Source organism: Ostrinia nubilalis, chromosome 4 (assembly GCF_963855985.1).
Source record: "Ostrinia nubilalis chromosome 4, ilOstNubi1.1, whole genome shotgun sequence".
In the NCBI taxonomy this organism is placed as follows: Eukaryota; Metazoa; Arthropoda; class Insecta; order Lepidoptera; family Crambidae; genus Ostrinia; species Ostrinia nubilalis.
In genome coordinates this window covers 14,772,027-14,791,197 of record NC_087091.1, presented here as the reverse complement: position 1 = coordinate 14,791,197, position 19,171 = coordinate 14,772,027, and the positions used below count along the sequence as shown (strand labels likewise).

The 19,171-nt window shown below is 42.7% G+C and overlaps 1 protein-coding gene across 1 annotated transcript in view; it reads right to left on the bottom strand.

Moving 5' to 3' along the window:
* LOC135071252 (5'-3' exoribonuclease 1) overlaps positions 1 to 19,171 on the bottom strand; it is a 52,258-nt gene that overhangs the window by 16,921 nt on the left and 16,166 nt on the right. The window contains exons 15-19 of the mRNA XM_063965037.1: positions 18,684 to 18,853; positions 17,752 to 17,901; positions 17,602 to 17,669; positions 16,632 to 16,863; positions 4,649 to 4,664 (exon numbers count right to left, since the gene is read on the bottom strand). Coding sequence (XP_063821107.1) covers positions 4,649 to 4,664; positions 16,632 to 16,863; positions 17,602 to 17,669; positions 17,752 to 17,901; positions 18,684 to 18,853 — 636 coding nt within the window. The remainder of the gene's footprint in view (positions 1 to 4,648; positions 4,665 to 16,631; positions 16,864 to 17,601; positions 17,670 to 17,751; positions 17,902 to 18,683; positions 18,854 to 19,171) is intronic.

Sequence of the window (19,171 nt, the reverse complement as noted above, 5' to 3'; positions counted from 1 at the left end):
GCGTTTGAGTGCTGACGCAAAACTTGCATTCCACGCCGGCCCCCTGTGTGTGGAATCACGTCATACGCATATGCTGCTAAATACAGGGTGACTGGAACTGAACCCGCCACAGCTAATACGCGTATAGAGGAGATCATTTGCTAATTATTGAACCTTACTTTCTATACCTAAAGTTTTATAGTTTAGGAGATATGTCAATTTTTATACTTTTTCAGATTTATCCGAAATTTGACTTAAAAACTGCTTAAATTTTTTTTCCCTGGTGATTTCAATAGTTTTTTTTTATTAGATATTAATATCGAATATGTCTTTATTCAAATAAAATAAATTTCTGATCCAGATAATGATTGACGAGCCGCCAAAGTCTAACAAAAATACAAACCACGATAAAAAATTCTACTTCGAATTCGATTTAATAAAAATAATGGTGAAATGGATTGCCAATGATCTTTAAAACATCTCTAGCTTCTCTTCTTTCCAATGATATACCACACGTTGTAATTAGATATTGAAATTTGTCAAAAATTCAAAGTTTATAGAAGAAAATGGAGTAATAATACAAAAATTTATCCATACAAAGTTGATTTTGAATTTTTTTAAACTCTTTTCTTCATAATGTGATTATTACTAAAATTCATTTTTCAAAAAACATACAAAAATAGTTATGAAAAGGAGTATAGCAGAAAATATGAGATGTTTGGAGAAACTTTGTATGGATAATTTTCATATTATTACTCCACTTTCTTCCATAAACTTTGAAGTTTTAATAAATTTCAATATCTAATTACTACATGTGATATATCATTGGAAAGAAGAGAAGGTAGAGATATTTTTAAGATAATTGGCAATCCATTATCACCATTAGTTTTTTTTAAAATCGAATTCGAACTTGAATTTTTTATCGTAGTTTGTACTTTTGTTGAACTTTGGCGGCTCGTAACTAGTTTATTCAATCATTATCTGGATCTAAAATTTCTTTATTTGACTAAAGATTTATTCAATATTAGTATGAAATAAAAAAATCGGTTAAAATCATGCGAGAAAAAAAAAATTAAGCAGTTTTTAGGTCAAATTTCGGAAAAATCTGAAAAAAGTATAAAAATTTACATATCTCCTAAACTATGAAACTTTAGTCATAGAAAGTAAGGTTTAATAATTACACTGGTCAACACATGTTTTGTTTCCTTTAATTTTTTTTCTGTTATTGGGTATTTCTATGGCCCTGATTATGAAAAAAATACTGGGAGATCGCCAACAGCTTTACTTTTTAAAATATAGAGTTTTATTATTTTGACAAAAAAATACGAAAAATTATACATTGTGTTAATAAAATTTATATTGAACACTAGTAAATGACCTTTTATATGATTTCCTTGAATGGACAGGTTTGAGTAGATCTCGTTGCAAACTCCAGCAATGGTCTGCCATTCATATATGAGCACCACCACCCCTGATAACCTTCTTCGATTGTCCGAAAATTCTAATGAAATCTTTTACCCTGCTCCTCACTAAAATCACCCACATTTTGTGAAAATCGATGTTAATGCGAGTACATGAAGTGTATTTTTATGCCCATGTTGCACCCTAGCTCTTGCAAGTTGGATAGTATGCTCTTAACAATTTATTTTTGCTTAGGAAATTACTTTAACCAAAAAAAATGAATTCTAAGCTTAGGACTGGACTTCAGTCATTGATTTCTTAAAATTACGATCATTCAACAGTTGCCTAATGTGAATCCCATCAAAAATTACCAGCTTTTAAGTTTTCTGTGCTTAATCCTTGTTGACGATGGCCACCAAGACTAGGTACTAACTAACTAGAACGACGTAATGTTATACTTTTTGTACATTATAATATAAACTACTGACTATTATATGACCTTAAGTCCTGTGACTTACCTGATAGTATTTTTGTTTATAACCTGAAATCTATTTAATACCTAAATGTGTAATCTATATCTTTACCTACCTATATCTAACTAAGCCAATAATATCTAAATGTTTGCTACATTTACCTAAATGTTGTATTGTTGTGTTATGGCATAATTAAATAAGTAAGCGAATCTGGGTGCGCGCGTAGGTAATAATATTATCGCGCGCCTAGAACATTCCGAGCTAGCCGTTAGCAATGCGGCCCGCTGATTGGCCGGAGGCCTCTCGCCTTTTATGGTGAGAAGCTTCTAGCGGCTCACCGCGCCGCACACGCGGCCGAGAGCCGCCAGTCGTCGTCGAACTCTCACCCTCTGCGAACGTACTAGTGCGCACACCCGGACGCGCCTTCATTTTCAACGTACCTACCTGGACTTTCATTTCATTCATCACCTACGTTCACCCATCGACCTACATCGCCTACAAAGTGGTCCTACGAGCCGAATCTACGATAGTGAACACAGTGAGTCATCAACATGTCTTTGCTTCGCTCCCCCCGCGGCGCCGCTGTTAAAACACGCCGACAAATGATGGACGAAGACAAGACAAACAAAGTGAAAGTCGCTAGTGAAGTGTTGAAGAGTGAGGGCAGCCAGTCCACGCGCACATCGTCTGCAGCACGGCGACTCACAATTGAAGCTGCACGAAAGAGGGCAGAAGTCGAATTGGAAGCGATCGAAGCAGCAGAAGCCGCCAGGAAAGCGGCCGCAAAAGCCGCGGAAGCATCCGCGAACGCCGCCGCTGAAGCCGCCGCGGAGGCCGCCGCGAAAAAAGCCGCGATTCGTAAGTCGCTCATTGATATGGAGCTGAACGCCGACCTTGCCGAGCTCGGCTCGGAGAGATCTGTGATGTCATCATCGGAGAAAGTGGAAGCTTGGCTTGACACAACACACATTGCAACGACACATCGGGAGGAGAAAGTCACCTGCACCGCACCCCAGCAGCGTACTGAAATTCAAGAGCTGGCGGCTGCACTCGTAAGTGCGATCTCCAACGTCGCTGCAATGAACCAAAACGACCAACTTTTGTCGAGATTGGCCACCTCCAAAGACTTGCCAATCTACTACGGTGACCCCCTCGACTGGTTACAGTTCCGGAACGCATACTTCGAGTCCACCGAGATCTGTAAATACACCGACACCGAGAACATGTGGCGCCTTCGTAAATGCCTACGAGGTGAAGCTAAAGACGCAGTATCTTCGCTACTCATCGATTGCATGTCACCTAACGAAATAATTGACATGCTAGAGCTTCGGTTTGGCCGACCAGAAATCATCATGAACAAGATAGTGTCACAACTCAAGAAAGTAAAACCACTAGCTGAAAGTTACCACACCGAATTAGTGCAGTTCGCAATCAACATCAAAAACCACGTAGCAGCTGCCCGAGCGATAAAACAACGCGAGTACCTACAGAGCCCCGAACTCGTAAACATCATCGTATCAAAGTTACCTACACTACTCGTGAACAAGTGGGCTGACTACGCATACACCAACCGTGAGTTACACGAAAAACCCAAGTTAGAGTGCCTATCAGACTTTCTATACCTAGAAGCACAAAAAGTAGCCGCGGCCGGTGTTAGCTTCGTACACAACCAACACGAAGCCAGACGTAAGCCAGAGTACAACAGAAGCTCACACAAAAATGTACTCGTGTCTACCAACTACGACCACAACGAAAAGTGTAACTTTTGTAAAACACAAACGCACTCACTTGAACAATGCATGAAGTTCAAGCGAGCTCTACGCAAGGATCGCTGGCGCTTCGCACGTACAGAGAAACTGTGTTTTCAATGCCTACTACCACGACACGCCGATACTACGTGCACAGCCCCCGAGTGTGACGTCGAAGGTTGCGGGCTCGGCCACCATCGCCTTCTACATTGGTCGAACCCGCGACCCCAGCAGCAGACGGCATCAGAACGCGACGAACCGCGTCTCAGTGAGAGTGACTGTGAAACCGTAAACCATACCACCGCGCTTCAGTGCAACGACGAGTCCCAAGTACTACTGAAAATAGTGCCGGTTACAGTGTACGGTCCGAAAGGCAGTATGCACACGCACGCCTTGCTAGACGACGGTTCGACCGTATCGTTAATCGCGTCGCGACTCGCGGATGAGGTTGGACTGCACGGAGCGCCTCATACCATGCGCGCTCGTGGTGCATGGGACAATGAACTATCGTGTGAGACCGAGATAGTGAACTTTGAAATCGCGAATAGAGACAATAAGCGTTTTAGTTTAGAAGCCAGAAAGATATCTGAGCTTAATTTGCCATTGCAAAGTGTACATAATATTGATTTTTGTAAATACAAATGTGTAAATAGTGATTTGTGTAAGTGTAATGCCCAGCCAATGTTATTAATCGGGCAAGATAATTGCGACCTAATCGCTCCGATTGAGTGCATAAGGAGAAAACCAGGTGAGCCATACATGACAAAGACGTGCCTAGGATGGTGCGTACACGGGCCAACGAACAAGGTAATTGATTCATCTGTTTGCTTTACCACAAACTTGTGTTTTGTTGAATCTCGTGAACCAACTCAAACCGTCGCCGCCTGTTGTAATAATATCGACGCGCTGGCCGGTAGCGCGGTCTCGCTCGCACTCGTTGCGTGCGAACAGGCCCCAGTTGGGCCCCGCGCGCGTAGCGATGCGCTGGCCGATAGCGCGGCCTCACTCGCACTCGGTGCGTGCGAGCCGCCCCCACTCGGGCCCCACGCGTCTGCCGACGCCGCTTGCATACCTACGGAGGCGCGTGCGCTCGATTCCACTACCGAGTCTAGCAACGAATGTTTAGGTAATTTAGCGATCTCATCAACTTGTTTATTTACCGATACATATGGAAAGTCGTTGCCGCGCAAAGTAGATGAACCTTCTGTCGAATCTACTTATAGTGACAGTTTAACTTGCTTGCAACACGATCCATATGAACATGATTTGCTACAGTTGCAAGAGATTGAACCTTGTAAATATAAAGATGATTTACTTGTAATTAATATTTTAGAAAGTTTAGGTAAACTTGTTGACGGTCTTTTCACCGAGGACTTCCTGTGGAAGCATGACTTTGACGTCACTAGATTGCTGAACTCGTATCAAAATGTTAACCGCTTGAAAAATGGCATTTTAAGTCATTTGTTCCTCCGTAAAGAGTGCGCCTTGTGGCCGCAAGATCCTACTTAACGGAAATATCTACTGATGTTACTTTATTTGATGAACATTTTGATTACTACTAGTTATTTTATTTGATGAACATTTTAATTACTAGTTGTGTAAGAATTTCTTTGTGTGCTACTGAAAATTTTACTTTATTTATCGTTTACTGTTTTTTTTACGACATCGTCCTATCCTAATACCTACCTACTTATGGAGACTTTGTTAGAACCGCGCGACGTTTGGCTAAGCCACGCTTGAGGCAACTGGCACTATGGTCTGGGACCAACAACGGGTGTGATGAAGTGACCAGTGAGTGACGCGCGTAGTTTTAACTTTGGTTATGAGTGTCGCAAAGCGACACTAGGGGGGAGGATGTTGACGATGGCCACCAAGCTGTTGTGGTGACTGAGTTTGTTGCGGCGCTTCTTCTCAGCACTTGCCAAATGTTGGTCTCGAAGCGCTGGTAGGGTAAAAAGATTATGAGACATGTAGAGGCTCCTTAAGAGCAAAATGACGATTTGTAAGAACTATTTATTAGTCCAAACAAATAAAGAAATTTTGACTTTGACTTTGACTTTGACAAGACTAGGTACTAACTAACTAGAACGACGTAATGTTATACTTTTTGTACATTATAATATAAACTACTGACTATTATATGACCTTAAGTCCTGTGACTTACCTGATAGTATTTTTGTTTATAACCTGAAATCTATTTAATACCTAAATGTGTAATCTATATCTTTACCTACCTATATCTAACTAAGCCAATAATATCTAAATGTTTGCTACATTTACCTAAATGTTGTATTGTTGTGTTATGGCATAATTAAATAAGTAAGCGAATCTGGGTGCGCGCGTAGGTAATAATATTATCGCGCGCCTAGAACATTCCGAGCTAGCCGTTAGCAATGCGGCCCGCTGATTGGCCGGAGGCCTCTCGCCTTTTATGGTGAGAAGCTTCTAGCGGCTCACCGCGCCGCACACGCGGCCGAGAGCCGCCAGTCGTCGTCGAACTCTCACCCTCTGCGAACGTACTAGTGCGCACACCCGGACGCGCCTTCATTTTCAACGTACCTACCTGGACTTTCATTTCATTCATCACCTACGTTCACCCATCGACCTACATCGCCTACAATCCTGAAATCTTGCGCGAAAGAAAATTAAAACATTCGTCACTTTTGTCAAGCGCCTTCACAAACTGATTCAAGATGCCGAGCTTAATATAATGTGGTGGAAGTACGGTGATACGGTCTTGGCTAACTAAAGGCACGTTTATAAAATTGATTGTATCAACTTTAGCTGAAGAGCTTAAAGTTGTGTGTGTGGGAAGCCACACTGGTCAAAAGTTTTGTAACCAACGCTATTGTTTGTTACGCCTATTCCAGAGACACCATGGAACGGATACTTTGTGTAGCCCCCTTGTTGGCCTAAAAGAAGTCACCTATTCTCAGAACACAAATGACCCATTTGTGGTCTTGATTACTTAATTTCAAATATTTATTTTAAAGTGTCGATGTTACGCAGTTTTCGTCAAGTCCGATAGAGGTTTTCGATATTTTTCAAATATTATATTTACCACAAACATAGCAGAAGCAATCTAGATTAAGCACACAACATCTTCGTAACGAAACAATATCGAAAACACAAAAAAAATATTTTTTTTTGACCAATTGAATCAAAAATCTAAGTAAAAATATTAAATTAGGGTAGATAGCTATAACACAAAAACAAAAGCTGTTAGAGAAAAAGAAACAAACAATTTTATTTTTTTTGTTGACCAGTGTTATCAAATGACCTCCTCTATACGCGTATTAGCTATGGCGGGTTCAGTTCCAGTCACCCTGTATAAACCTGATTGTGGGGATCCGCGCGAGTTTTAGCGAAGTGTCTCGAGCGCAATGTATCTTCTGGTGTGGAATCTGTACTAACCACTCACCCCATCTCGTTTATTGTATTAATTGATGTAGGCCTAAGATGCGCACCGCAATGAGCGGTTATCACGCCATTTTATCGATTTTGCCCATACATTTTGTCATCGATAAGAATATATCACGGTGCCGTGATATATTCTTATGGTGGACGTCTTTTGGTGTCAATTGGGCTAGGATGCGCGCGCATCCTAGCCCAATTGACACCAAAAGACGTCCATTGCTGGACAAAGGCCTCCCCCAAGGATTTCCACAACGACTGATCCTGCCCGCATTCAGGTACTTGCCATGACATTCACCAGATCGTTGATCCACCTAGTGTGAGACATGCTTTACACAATGTCTTCCAGTCTGTGGTCGCTCGTAAAAGTTTTTTGCTCTAAGGACAACCAGCTCTACGAGCATTGTGCCCCGCCCACTGACACTGTTCTCCCTGCGGATCTCCTCAATTCTGCTTAAAGCCCGGTCTGTGAGCACGTAGAATTTTGTCCAATGACCCCAAGCTACCCATCCTTATCGCTCGCGCGTAATTATGTTGCTATCGCGCTCGCATACTCACTTCGGGTGCAAGTCGCACAGTCGCGACAGGGGTCATTGGACAAAATTCTACGTGCTCACGGACCGGGCTTTAGCCACTCACCCCATCTCGTTGGGCCACAGGTCGCTCTCGAAGAATATGTCGCAGCCGAGGTTCCTGGCCAGCGTGTCGAATAGGTCTGGATACTGCATCGCGTAAGACTTCACGAGCGCGATGCAGCGGTCAGAATACAGCCACGTGTTGGATACTTTGCAGCGGCGCGTGTAGCCGGATACCTCTTGATTCTGATAACGAAAATATAAATTATAGTATTTGCCAGCCTTTATCTATGGTGGATCATACATAACCTTTATTAAGTCAATATTCTCACCATTTTTTTACGTCTTAGTGTCATAAGGTCTAAAAATAATGAAAAATGTAGACTTGTTATGACCCCGTAATTTAGCAAACAATTTACGATAGATTTTAATATACTTTTCAAAAAAAGAGGAATTGCTCAATTCGAGTGAATGGTTAACACACGTGACGCTTCATTTATTTAATTAACTTTTATAACAAATAAATAAATTAGTATTTTGAAGAAACACTTTCTTTTTTTTTAAACTCACATGTCTGAGGTTCAAGAATCTTTTGGAAAAAGAACAAAATGGCGATCGAGAATATCACACGCTTGACTGAATGTCATTCGAACGATATAGATCCAATAAACTGAACTGTCCTATCCGTGACATTGACAGCGGGGAGCCACCGTCAATACCGGATCGCTGGTTCCGATTTTTGCCATGTTGGAAACTATATAGTTGAACGACGGTGGCGCCTCCCTGTCAATGAGTTTGGTGAGACAGTTCAGTTTAGGTCATCTATACTTGGCAAGTTGTTAAAGTGTGATGTCAATGGACTTTTCACTCTCGAATTTCAAATTCAAATAAGATTCTCTCGAAGTTCTCGAGGCAGTTAATACCTTCTTGTTGAACTTGAGGTTGAGGCCGATGTTGGTCTTGCCGAGCTGCTCCGTGGGCAGGTCGTGGCGCTCGCCCGCCACCACCAGCACCGAGCCCGTCACGCGCGACAGCATCTGTGTGGAGATACCTGCAACAACCACGTTGGAAATGAGCTTCAGTGCCGTTGTTAACCCATATATGCCCAGAACTATTTAGGTCCCAGATTTTTATGTATATTGGCATATTTACTCTATATAGGCCCATAATCATGAACCAAGATGAGTTTTTGGATTTCAGGATTCGGAACTATTTTTTTTTCAGTCGGTCGAAAACGACCGCCTGGGCATATATGAGACTAGAATGTAGTAGTTCATAGTATAAAGTATTTCCAAATAATAGTCGTATTTATTATATAATTAGTTTACAAATTTGAACAGAATATAGCAGATAGTGTATAATAATCATATTTGGTTTATTTAGGAACTTGAATAATAATAAAGTTAGTATACAATTTAGGCCGCAAAACATTTGTCATGGAGATTTACACTACACTTGCTGCATTTCTTCACAGTTATGTGTTTGCATACTGCACAATTTCTACGAATCTGACCGCTGAGGATCAATCAAATGCTCAGCACCATATCGCCTTACATTTAGTGGTATATTAGACGGCACTGGGCGTGTTGAAGGTAGACTGAGTTCAAGGAGATCTATATTTTGGAAGCAAATTTCTAGCGTCAATTGCTTCGAAACTCCAGAGTTATTATTGACGGTGACATCAATCAACCATGTCAAAAACATTAGAACCATTTCTTTCCTTCCCATCAATAACTTTGCCATAATAGCGAGATCCCTTGGAGCATCTGTAGACACTTTGAAGTTTCGAAGGTAAATTACTAGAAATTCGCTTCTTACAAATGGATCTCCTCGAACTCAGCCTGGACCTTCAACACGCCCAGTGCCCTCTAATATACCTCTAGAAGGCTGTATGGTGTTGAGCATTTGATCCTCACCAGTCAGAATCTCAGGAATGGTCCAGTATGCAAAAACAAACAAGTGTTTTGCAGAATTTCGTGCCTAAATTGTACTAACTGTGTAATTATTCAAGGTCCTAAATTAACCAAATAACATTATTTTACACTATTTACTATAATTTGATGAAATTATAAACTAATTATATAATAAACACGACTTTTATTTGAAATATTTTATACTATGAAAATCTACATTCTGGTCTCATATATGCCCATGCGGTCGTTTTCGACCAACAGAACTTTTGCAAAAAATAACAAAGCACATATTTAAATTTTCATAACACTTCTTAGTTATTTACCTTGGAAATATATTCATTTCAATATTTCAATCGCAATAATCGTTTAAAACAGAATACATAAAAGAATATTTACATTTTTGTAAGACTGGGTGCACTAATTTTAACAACAAAAAAATCTGTGAAATTCAATTTCAAATTCTAAAAAAAGTGGCGGCGTACGAACTTAGTAACTGATATATTTGATTAGGAAGTTCTTTCAACATTATATTTATAGCGTTAAAACAGAAAACAAACCTACAGTTTTTTTGTAATGGGCATCGCAAGAGAACATGTACCATTGGGTCGTTTTCGTGCCTCTGGGCATATATGGGTTAAGAGCGTTTATGCGAAGCGCGGCGTTTCAAGGGGCATCATTGGAAATGATTCGCGCACGGCGTTTTTTAATAGTTTTTAAATGTTTATAGCAAAACAATAACAATGAATTATATATCGTTTCAAAGTAAATATTTTAAAGAAGATGTTATTTTATTATATTAAGCTATTTTTTATGTTGAATTAAAGAAGAATAATGGTGTAAAAATCACTTTGATTTTTGGGTATTTCACGTTCTTTGAATTTGTGATTTCTTATTGTAAAATGCTTAAATCTAAGAATTTTCTCAACTAACTATTTGCCTAAGGACCTATGCTATAGGATATAAATGTTTGTTAAATCGTTTTCACAGTATTTTTTATAAAAAATTCAGCTTGTAAACTGACGCTAAAGTGTCAGTGACGCTAAGTTATTATTATTATTATTATTTGTAATGTAACTGGTTAATGATTGTAACGGGTTGAAAAAGTACTGTTTTTGCGCCAAACGGCGTAAACGCTCTTAAGAAGTAACAGAAGTCCGGTCGCCGAGCAGATAGAATTTCGTGCTCGCACACTTACTGCGGCCGCCCGTCGTACAGCCGCGACAGCAATATAACTACGTGCAAGTGATAAGGAACCCAGCTTGGAGTCATTGGGCGAAATGCTATGTGCTCGGCGACCGGACTTTATAAACGTTCTCGCTAGCGACTGACGTCATACCGTGCTACACGTTTTACCATGTAGTGACGTCACGGGTCTAAACTTTTCAACTTTAGGCGTGCTTTATCGCCGTAAATTTTCATTGATTTGATAAAGCGAAAAATACATATTGGATATTTTTTAATAAGTTAACTGACGGACTAATTAAATTATTACTTTTTTATCCAGGAAACGTCTTTATTCTAGTTGAATTATAAGGATACTCCCTAAACTTCGCTTGTAACTGTCATTTTTCTTTAACAAATGCAATGTAAAATGATTAACGTTAACTTACATCGAATATTCAAATACGTATTAATGTTTAACCACGGAATAATAATAAATACTACGTTTCTGTACGCAGTACTTATTATTATTTGTCGGTTTTCTTCGCGAAGGTATCTAAAAATCGTCAACGATATGGTGTAATTCATTCTGGGAGTGGGTGGTCAATGCGAAAAAACGCTCAACGGTTGGAATGTGCAGGTGTCAAAATGTCCATATGGACCGGCTGTTAGTGTGGCAAAAAGTATGAACGTCAAAATGAGCAATGGTTAAAATGATCTGAAGTTAAAATGTCTTCGGGTTTATTCGAACAATCGTCTTATTGTATAATAGCTAACGTGAACACGTGTTTAAATGCATCAAGGTAAAAATGTCCAAAAAACTCTTTATTGACTGGACTACAAGAACATTGAACATTTTGACATTTAATTTTATTAATTTAATCATGAGCACAATATATCAGTTGATCATTTTATCTATCACACCTTTTGTTGTACTTGTATTTTGTGATGTGTACCATTTGTCACTAAAGCACTGTAACCATGGTAATGATGTACATTTTGACACTGGGACTTTTTGACGTTCATACTTTTTGCCACACTAACGGCCGGTCCATATGGACATTTTGACACCTGCACATTCCAACCGTTGAGCGTTTTTTCGCATTGACTACCCACTCCCAGAATGGTGTAATTTAGCTTGTCTCACGAGTCGAGCACCGTTTTGTTGACATACGTTAGTGATCGGATCGGATCGGAAGTCATTGGGGGAGGCCTATGTTCAACAGTAGACGTCCTGTGGCTGAAATGATGATGATGATGACTTACCACACTGCGCAGCCGCGTGGTTGGCGCCTCGGTACGGCATGGCGGATGAATTCAGGACCGGCACGGGCTCCGGCCTCTCGGTCACTTGCACCTTCATTCGACCATTGCGAACGCCCTCGGATTCCACCAACTGGTATAAGAAATAGAAATAATTTATTGACACAGAAAAACATATAACAAAGAAATGGTAGGTAACAAAACACTGCCACAGGCGCTCAGCATTTTTGGTGACTCGAAAGGGCATGTCAAGAAGCTGGTCTTGTGTGAACGCCCTTGCTGTTGGTAGATATTGTGCATCCCTTGGAGGAGTCACGGACTTAAATGATTAGATGAAATGATAATTTTAGCCTTATGTATGGTATGAAAAAACATGAACAGTTTAAGTAAAAGAAACCGTAGCATTTGTTGGTGGTTAGTTTAGTTTACTGACCACCAAAGCTTGAATCTAGCTTCGTTTTTATTACGCCCTAAAGTGTAGTTAGGCTCTTATAAGCTGTTTTTCCTCTATACTTTTTTACGACTAACAACCACATCATTGACTCACCGTCGCCAAGCATCCATAGTACTGTCCCTGCGTCAACAAGAACACTTTATCCCCAGGCGGGTAGGCCTCCTGCGGCGTGTGGAATCGTGAGGGTTGGGCCACCACATGCGCCGACACATCGTTTACTACCGCGTGTCGATCTTTATGTTATCGACTAAGTTATCGATATCGACTATAGTCTGGTCCGGGAGCACGTAGAATTTTGTCTAATGACCCCAAGCTATCCATCCTTATCGCTCGCGCGTAATTATGTTGCTGTCGCGCTCGCACACTCACTGCGGGCGCCCGTCGCACAGTCGCGACAGCAATATAATTACGCGCGAGCGATGAGGATGGGTAGCTTGGGGTCATTGGACAAAATTCTAGGGAGCACGTAGAATTTTGGACCAGACTATAATGAAAAACTCACCGTCGCCAAGCATCCGTAGTACTGTCCCTGCGTAAGCAAGAACACCTTGTCTCCAGGAGGATAAGCCTCCTGCGGCGTGTGGAATCGCGAAGATTGCGCCACTACACATACCGCGTGTCGCGCATTATGTTATCGAGTAAGTTATCAATATTAATTAAGACTCACCGTCGCCAAGCATCCATAGTACTGTCCCTGCGTCAACAAGAACACCTTATCCCCAGGAGGATAAGCCTCCTGCGGCGTGTGGAATCGCGAAGGTTGCGCGACCACATGCCGTGGTAGTAACCGATGTGTCGGCACATCGGTTACTACCACGTATCGCACGTTATGTTATCGATATCGACTAATGAAAAACTCACCATCGCCAAACATCCGTAGTACTGTCCCTGCGTCAACAAGAACACTTTATCTCCAGGCGGGTAGGCCTCCTGCGGCGTATGGAAGCGCGAGGATGCACCAACACACCAGTCACCAACGCGTAGCGCGCGTTGTTATCGACTAAGTTATCGATATCGACTAAATATAACCCTCCTTCTGACGCAGTCGGGTAAAAACTCACCGTCGCCAAGCATCCATAGTACTGTCCCTGCGTCAACAAGAACACTTTATCCCCAGGCGGGTAGGCCTCCTGCGGCGTGTGGAATCGCGAGGGTTGGGCCACCACATGCGCCGACACATCGGTGACGACCGCGTAACGTGCGTTATTTTATCAACCGATTATCGATTAGTGATATGATCCAGGAACTTACCGTCGCCAAGCATCCATAGTACTGTCCCTGCGTTAACAAGAACACCTTATCCCCAGGCGGGTAGGCCTCCTGCGGCGTGTGGAATCGCAAGGATGCACCGACCAGAAACCAACGCATAGCGCGCGTTATCGACTAAATTATCGATATCGACTAATGCTCACCGTCGCCAAGCATCCGTAGTACTGTCCCTGCGTCAACAAGAACACCTTATCCCCAGGCGGGTAGGCCTCCTGCGGCGTGTGGAATCGCGAGTGTTGGGCCACCACATGCGCCGACACATCGGTTACGACCGCGTGTCGCGCGTTATGTTATCGACTAAGTTATCGATATCGACTATAGTCTGGTCCGGGAGCACGTAGAATTTTGTCCAATGACCCCAAGCTATCCATCCTTATCGCTCGCGCGTAATTATGTTGCTGTCGCGCTCGCACACTCACTGCGGGTGCCCGTCCCACAGTCGCGACAGCAATATATCGATATCGACTAATGAAAAACTCACCGTCGCCAAGCATCCATAGTACTGTCCCTGTGTAAGCAAGAACACTTTATCTCCAGGCGGGTAGGCCTCCTGCGGCGTGTGGAATCGCGAGGGTTGCGCGACCATATGCGCCGACACATCGGTTACTACCACGTATCGCACGTTATGTTATCGACTAAGTTATCGATATCGACTAAAGAAATACAGACAGAAACTTACCGTCGCCAAGCATCCGTAATACTGTCCCTGCGCGAGCAGGAACACTTTATCTCAAAGGTTACCACGGCGTGTCGCGCATTAGTTATCGACCAATGACTATGATCCAGTAACTCACCGTCGCCAAGCATCCGTAGTACTGTCCCTGAGTCAACAAGAACACCTTATCCCCAGGAGGATAAGCCTCCTGCGGCGTGTGGAATCGCGGGGGTTGTGCCACCACATGGGCCGACACATCGGTTACTACCGCGTGTCGCGCGTTATGTTATCGATATCGACTAATGAAAAACTCACCGTCGCCAAGCATCCGTAGTACTGTCCCTGCGTAAGCAAGAACACCTTATCCCCAGGAGGATAAGCCTCCTGCGGCGTGTGGAAGCGAGACGGTTGGGCCCCCACATGCGCCGACACATCGGTTACTACCGCGTGTCGGCGTTATGTTATCGACTAAGTTATCGATATCGACTATAGTCTGGTCCGGGAGCACGTAGAATTTTGTCCAATGACCCCAAGCTACCCATCCTTATCGCTCGCGCGTAATTATATTGCTGTCGCGCTCGCACACTCACTGCGGGCGCCCGTCCCACAGCAATATAATTACGCGCGAGCGATAAGGATGGGTAGCTTGGGGTCATTGGACAAAATTCTAGGGAGCACGTAGAATTTTGGACCAGACTATAATGAAAAACTCACCGTCGCCAAGCATCCGTAGTACTGTCCCTGCGTCAACAAGAACACCTTATCCCCAGGAGGATAAGCCTCCTGCGGCGTGTGGAATCGTGAGGGTTGTGCCACTACACATATCGCGTGTCGCGTATTATGTTATCGACTAAGACTCACCGTCGCCAAGCATCCGTAGTACTGTCCCTGCGTCAACAAGAACACTTTATCTCCAGGAGGATAAGCCTCCTGCGGCGTGTGGAATCGTGAGGGTTGGGCCATTACATGCGCCGACACATCGGTTACGACCGCGTGTCGCGTATTATATTATCAACCAAGTTACCAACTATAATGATATTTAAGACTTACCGTCGCCAAGCATCCATAGTACTGTCCCTGCGTCAACAAGAACACCTTATCCCCAGGCGGGTAGGCCTCCTGCGGCGTGTGGAATCGTGAGGGTTGGGCCATTACATGCGCCGACACATCGGTAACGACCGCGTGACGTGCGTTATGTTATCGACTAAGTTATCGATATCGACTATAGTCTGGTCCGGGAGCACGTAGAATTTTGTCCAATGACCCCAAGCTATCCATCCTTATCGCTCGCGCGTAATTATGTTGCTGTCGCGCTCGCACACTCACTGCGGGCGCCCGTCCCTCAGTCGAGACAGCAATATAATTACGCGCGAGCGATGAGGATGGGTAGCTTGGGGTCATTGGACAAAATTCTAGGGAGCATGTAGAATTTTGGACCAGACTATAATGAAAAACTCACCGTCGCCAAGCATCCATAGTACTGTCCCTGCGTCAACAAGAACACCTTATCCCCAGGAGGATAAGCCTCCTGCGGCGTGTGGAATCGCGAGGGTTGGGCCACCACATGCGCCGACACATCGGTTACTACCGCGTGTCGCACGTTATGTTATCGACTAAGTTATCGATATCGACTAAAGAAATAAAGCCAGTAACTCACCGTCGCCAAGCATCCGTAATACTGTCCCTGCGTGAGCAGGAACACTTTATCTCAAGGGTTACCACGGCGTGTCGCGCATTAGTTATCGACCAATGACTATGATCCAGTAACTCACCGTCGCCAAGCATCCATAGTACTGTCCCTGCGTAAGCAAGAACACCTTATCTCCAGGCGGGTAGTCCTCCTGCGGCGTGTTAGATCACGAAGGTTGCGCTGCAACGTCTGTTACTACGTTGTAGCGAGCGTTATGTTATCGACTAAGTTATCCATATCAATTAAGACTCACCGTCGCCAAGCATCCATAGTACTGTCCCTGCGTCAACAAGAACACCTTATCCCCAGGAGGATAAGCCTCCTGCGGCGTGTGGAATCGCGAAGGTTGTGCCAATACATGCGCCGACACATCGGTTACTACCGCGTGTCGATCTTTATGTTATCGACTAAGTTATCGATATCGACTATAGTCTGGTCCGGGAGCACGTAGAATTTTGTCCAATGACCCCAAGCTATCCATCCTTATCGCTCGCGCGTAATTATGTTGCTGTCGCGCTCGCACACTCACTGCGGGCGCCCGTCCCACAGCAATATAATTACGCGCGAGCGATGAGGATGGGTAGCTTGGGGTCATTGGACAAAATTCTAGGGAGCACGTAGAATTTTGGACCAGACTATAATGAAAAACTCACCGTCGCCAAGCATCCGTAGTACTGTCCCTGCGTCAACAAGAACACCTTATCACCAGGAGGATAAGCCTCCTGCGGCGTGTGGAATCGCGAGGGTTGTGCGACCACGTGCGCCGACACATCGGTTACTACCGCGTGTCGCGCGTACCCGCACGCTACGGAACACCATTCCGGTTCGCGAACCATTGCTACGTTGTCTTGGATCATGTATTTGTAACCTGCGGGCGAGATGTTATTGAAATACACTGAAAATTTGACAAAGAAAATTGATACTTATACGTGGCTAATAAAGAACACTACCAATTCTTTGAGAAAATAGACAATTTGACACCATTCCCCAATAACTATAAATCACAATTATTCTAAAAAGACACTTCATTCTGGTCTTAAAAACTTAATGAATTTTAAATTAACTGTAAATTACGATTTTTGGTCGCATTGTAATTAAAAAAAGTAGTTTATTTGACTTGACAAAATAGTGACGTAACTTGCTTGTATAGTTCCAAAATACTGAACTGTCCTATCCATGACATTGACAGTGGGGCGCCACCGTCAACACCGGATCGCTGGTTCCGATTTTTGCCATGTTGGAAACCATAATATAGTTGAACGATGGTAGCGTCCCCATGTCATTGAGTTTGGTGGGACAGTTCAGCGTGGATCATCTATAGTGCCATACAAAATCTATGGGAGAGTTTCGTTTTGACAGTTTTAAAAAGTACTTCAACTGACTGGTGGTGTCAACATGTCTATTATGTATATTGAACCGTGCCGCGTCTGTGAAATTCAGTAACTCGGTTAATTTGTTGTCTCTTTCTAATTTATAACAGTTTTTGAGCACGTGCTTAGTCACTTTAAAAAAACTGGATAGAAAAGAAACAAAACAATGTTTTACTTAAAAACTTTTTACTGAGCTCAAATCAAATCAACAACAAACAAATAAATAAATGTCTCACCTTTTAGATTGACTGCATGTATAATAATATCCACCGTTTCCAAGTCGATACCAAGCCTATTCATATTGCTGTAAAAATACAAACCAAAATTACATACTAACTTTCACGTTTAATAGCATATAAGATTTAGGTGGTTAGTGATTAACATACTGCTCAATAATTGTGGACCGTTCTGAGATCCACTGCTTGTGTAGGTTGCCAAAGTTAGCTTCTGTAGTGTAGTTGGGAGCTCCATTCACGTTGTTGTTCTGTTTGTCCACATAATGCAAACGCATCTTTTCGTTTGACACCGATATCACCCTGAAAAAGAAGATTAAAGATATTGAAAGTTGTTAGTTTAGTCAGTTATAGTGCTTAGGTAAAAAAAGAAAAAAAAAAAGATTTCTGATAACTGTTTAAAGAGCACGTAACTTTTTGACAATGCTATTTTTTACGAAAATCTATCAATCTTCCAAGAAATGCCTATTTATACAAAGATCGAGTCATGTAGTTTCGGCAGAGCACAATGGGACCACTCATCCCGTCTGGCCCGCGTGGGGAGTGAAAGCCAAATCCTCCAATTGCCAGAAGTAAATTAGAGGGTAATTTTCGTGCAATGGAGCCAAATAACACTAAAGTACGGCCAACGAGAAGCGATACAATAGGTCGATTCGACTTTCGAATTGACAATCTATTCTGTCTCTTCCCATCTTGTGTATTTGTCGTAATGTCTCGTTCTCCCGCCAAAATATGTCAAAGTCAAACCCTTAGGCTGGGTTGCACCATCTTACTTTAACTTTGACAAACGTCAAAAATCTGTCAAATTCCATACAAAAAGCACCGGTTACCGTCATAGTTACCGTAAAGATAGGTGGTGCAACCCACCTCTACTATTCCAAATGACAATGACATTGGGTTTGTTTACGTTTGGTGTCGCTTCTCCTTGGCCGTACTTTACACATGTTTTTTTTTATGTGACAGGAGGCAAACGAGCAGACGGATCACCTGATTTACTATGCTGTCTACAACTTAGACTATAAGCTACTTGTTTTCAATATAAAGAAACATAATAGATGATTACAAAGATCTACACGAAGACTTACTTGGATCTCGTGAGATGTGGCCAGCCGACCCAGATGACCTTGCCCAGCAACTCCTGGGCGACCTTCTCCAGGCTGTCGTCCACGTCGGGCTCCCTGACGATGGTCACGATCAGGCTCTCATTCCGCGACGGCTGATCGAATACCTTCACTTTGCATTTTTTTATGCTGCTCTGGAAACAATAGTTGTAACACATGTTTTAGAGGAGCAGAAGCTAAGGCTGGGCTAAAAGGCTTTTATATTGCTATATTATGCGCGACACGATAAAATCCAATGATGGTATTATATTACTAGCCTAGCTACTTGCCCTACAGGCGAGACACACGTAAAAAGTAAAACTTGGTGTATTTATTATCAAGAGGCCTGATTGACCGAAAAAGAAATGATACCGCGCTTTCCAAAGCGTGTTAAAGAAGGAAGGCGGTTCATATATCACAATATGAACCGCCTTCATATTGTGATATATGAACCATATAACACACCCCCTCCT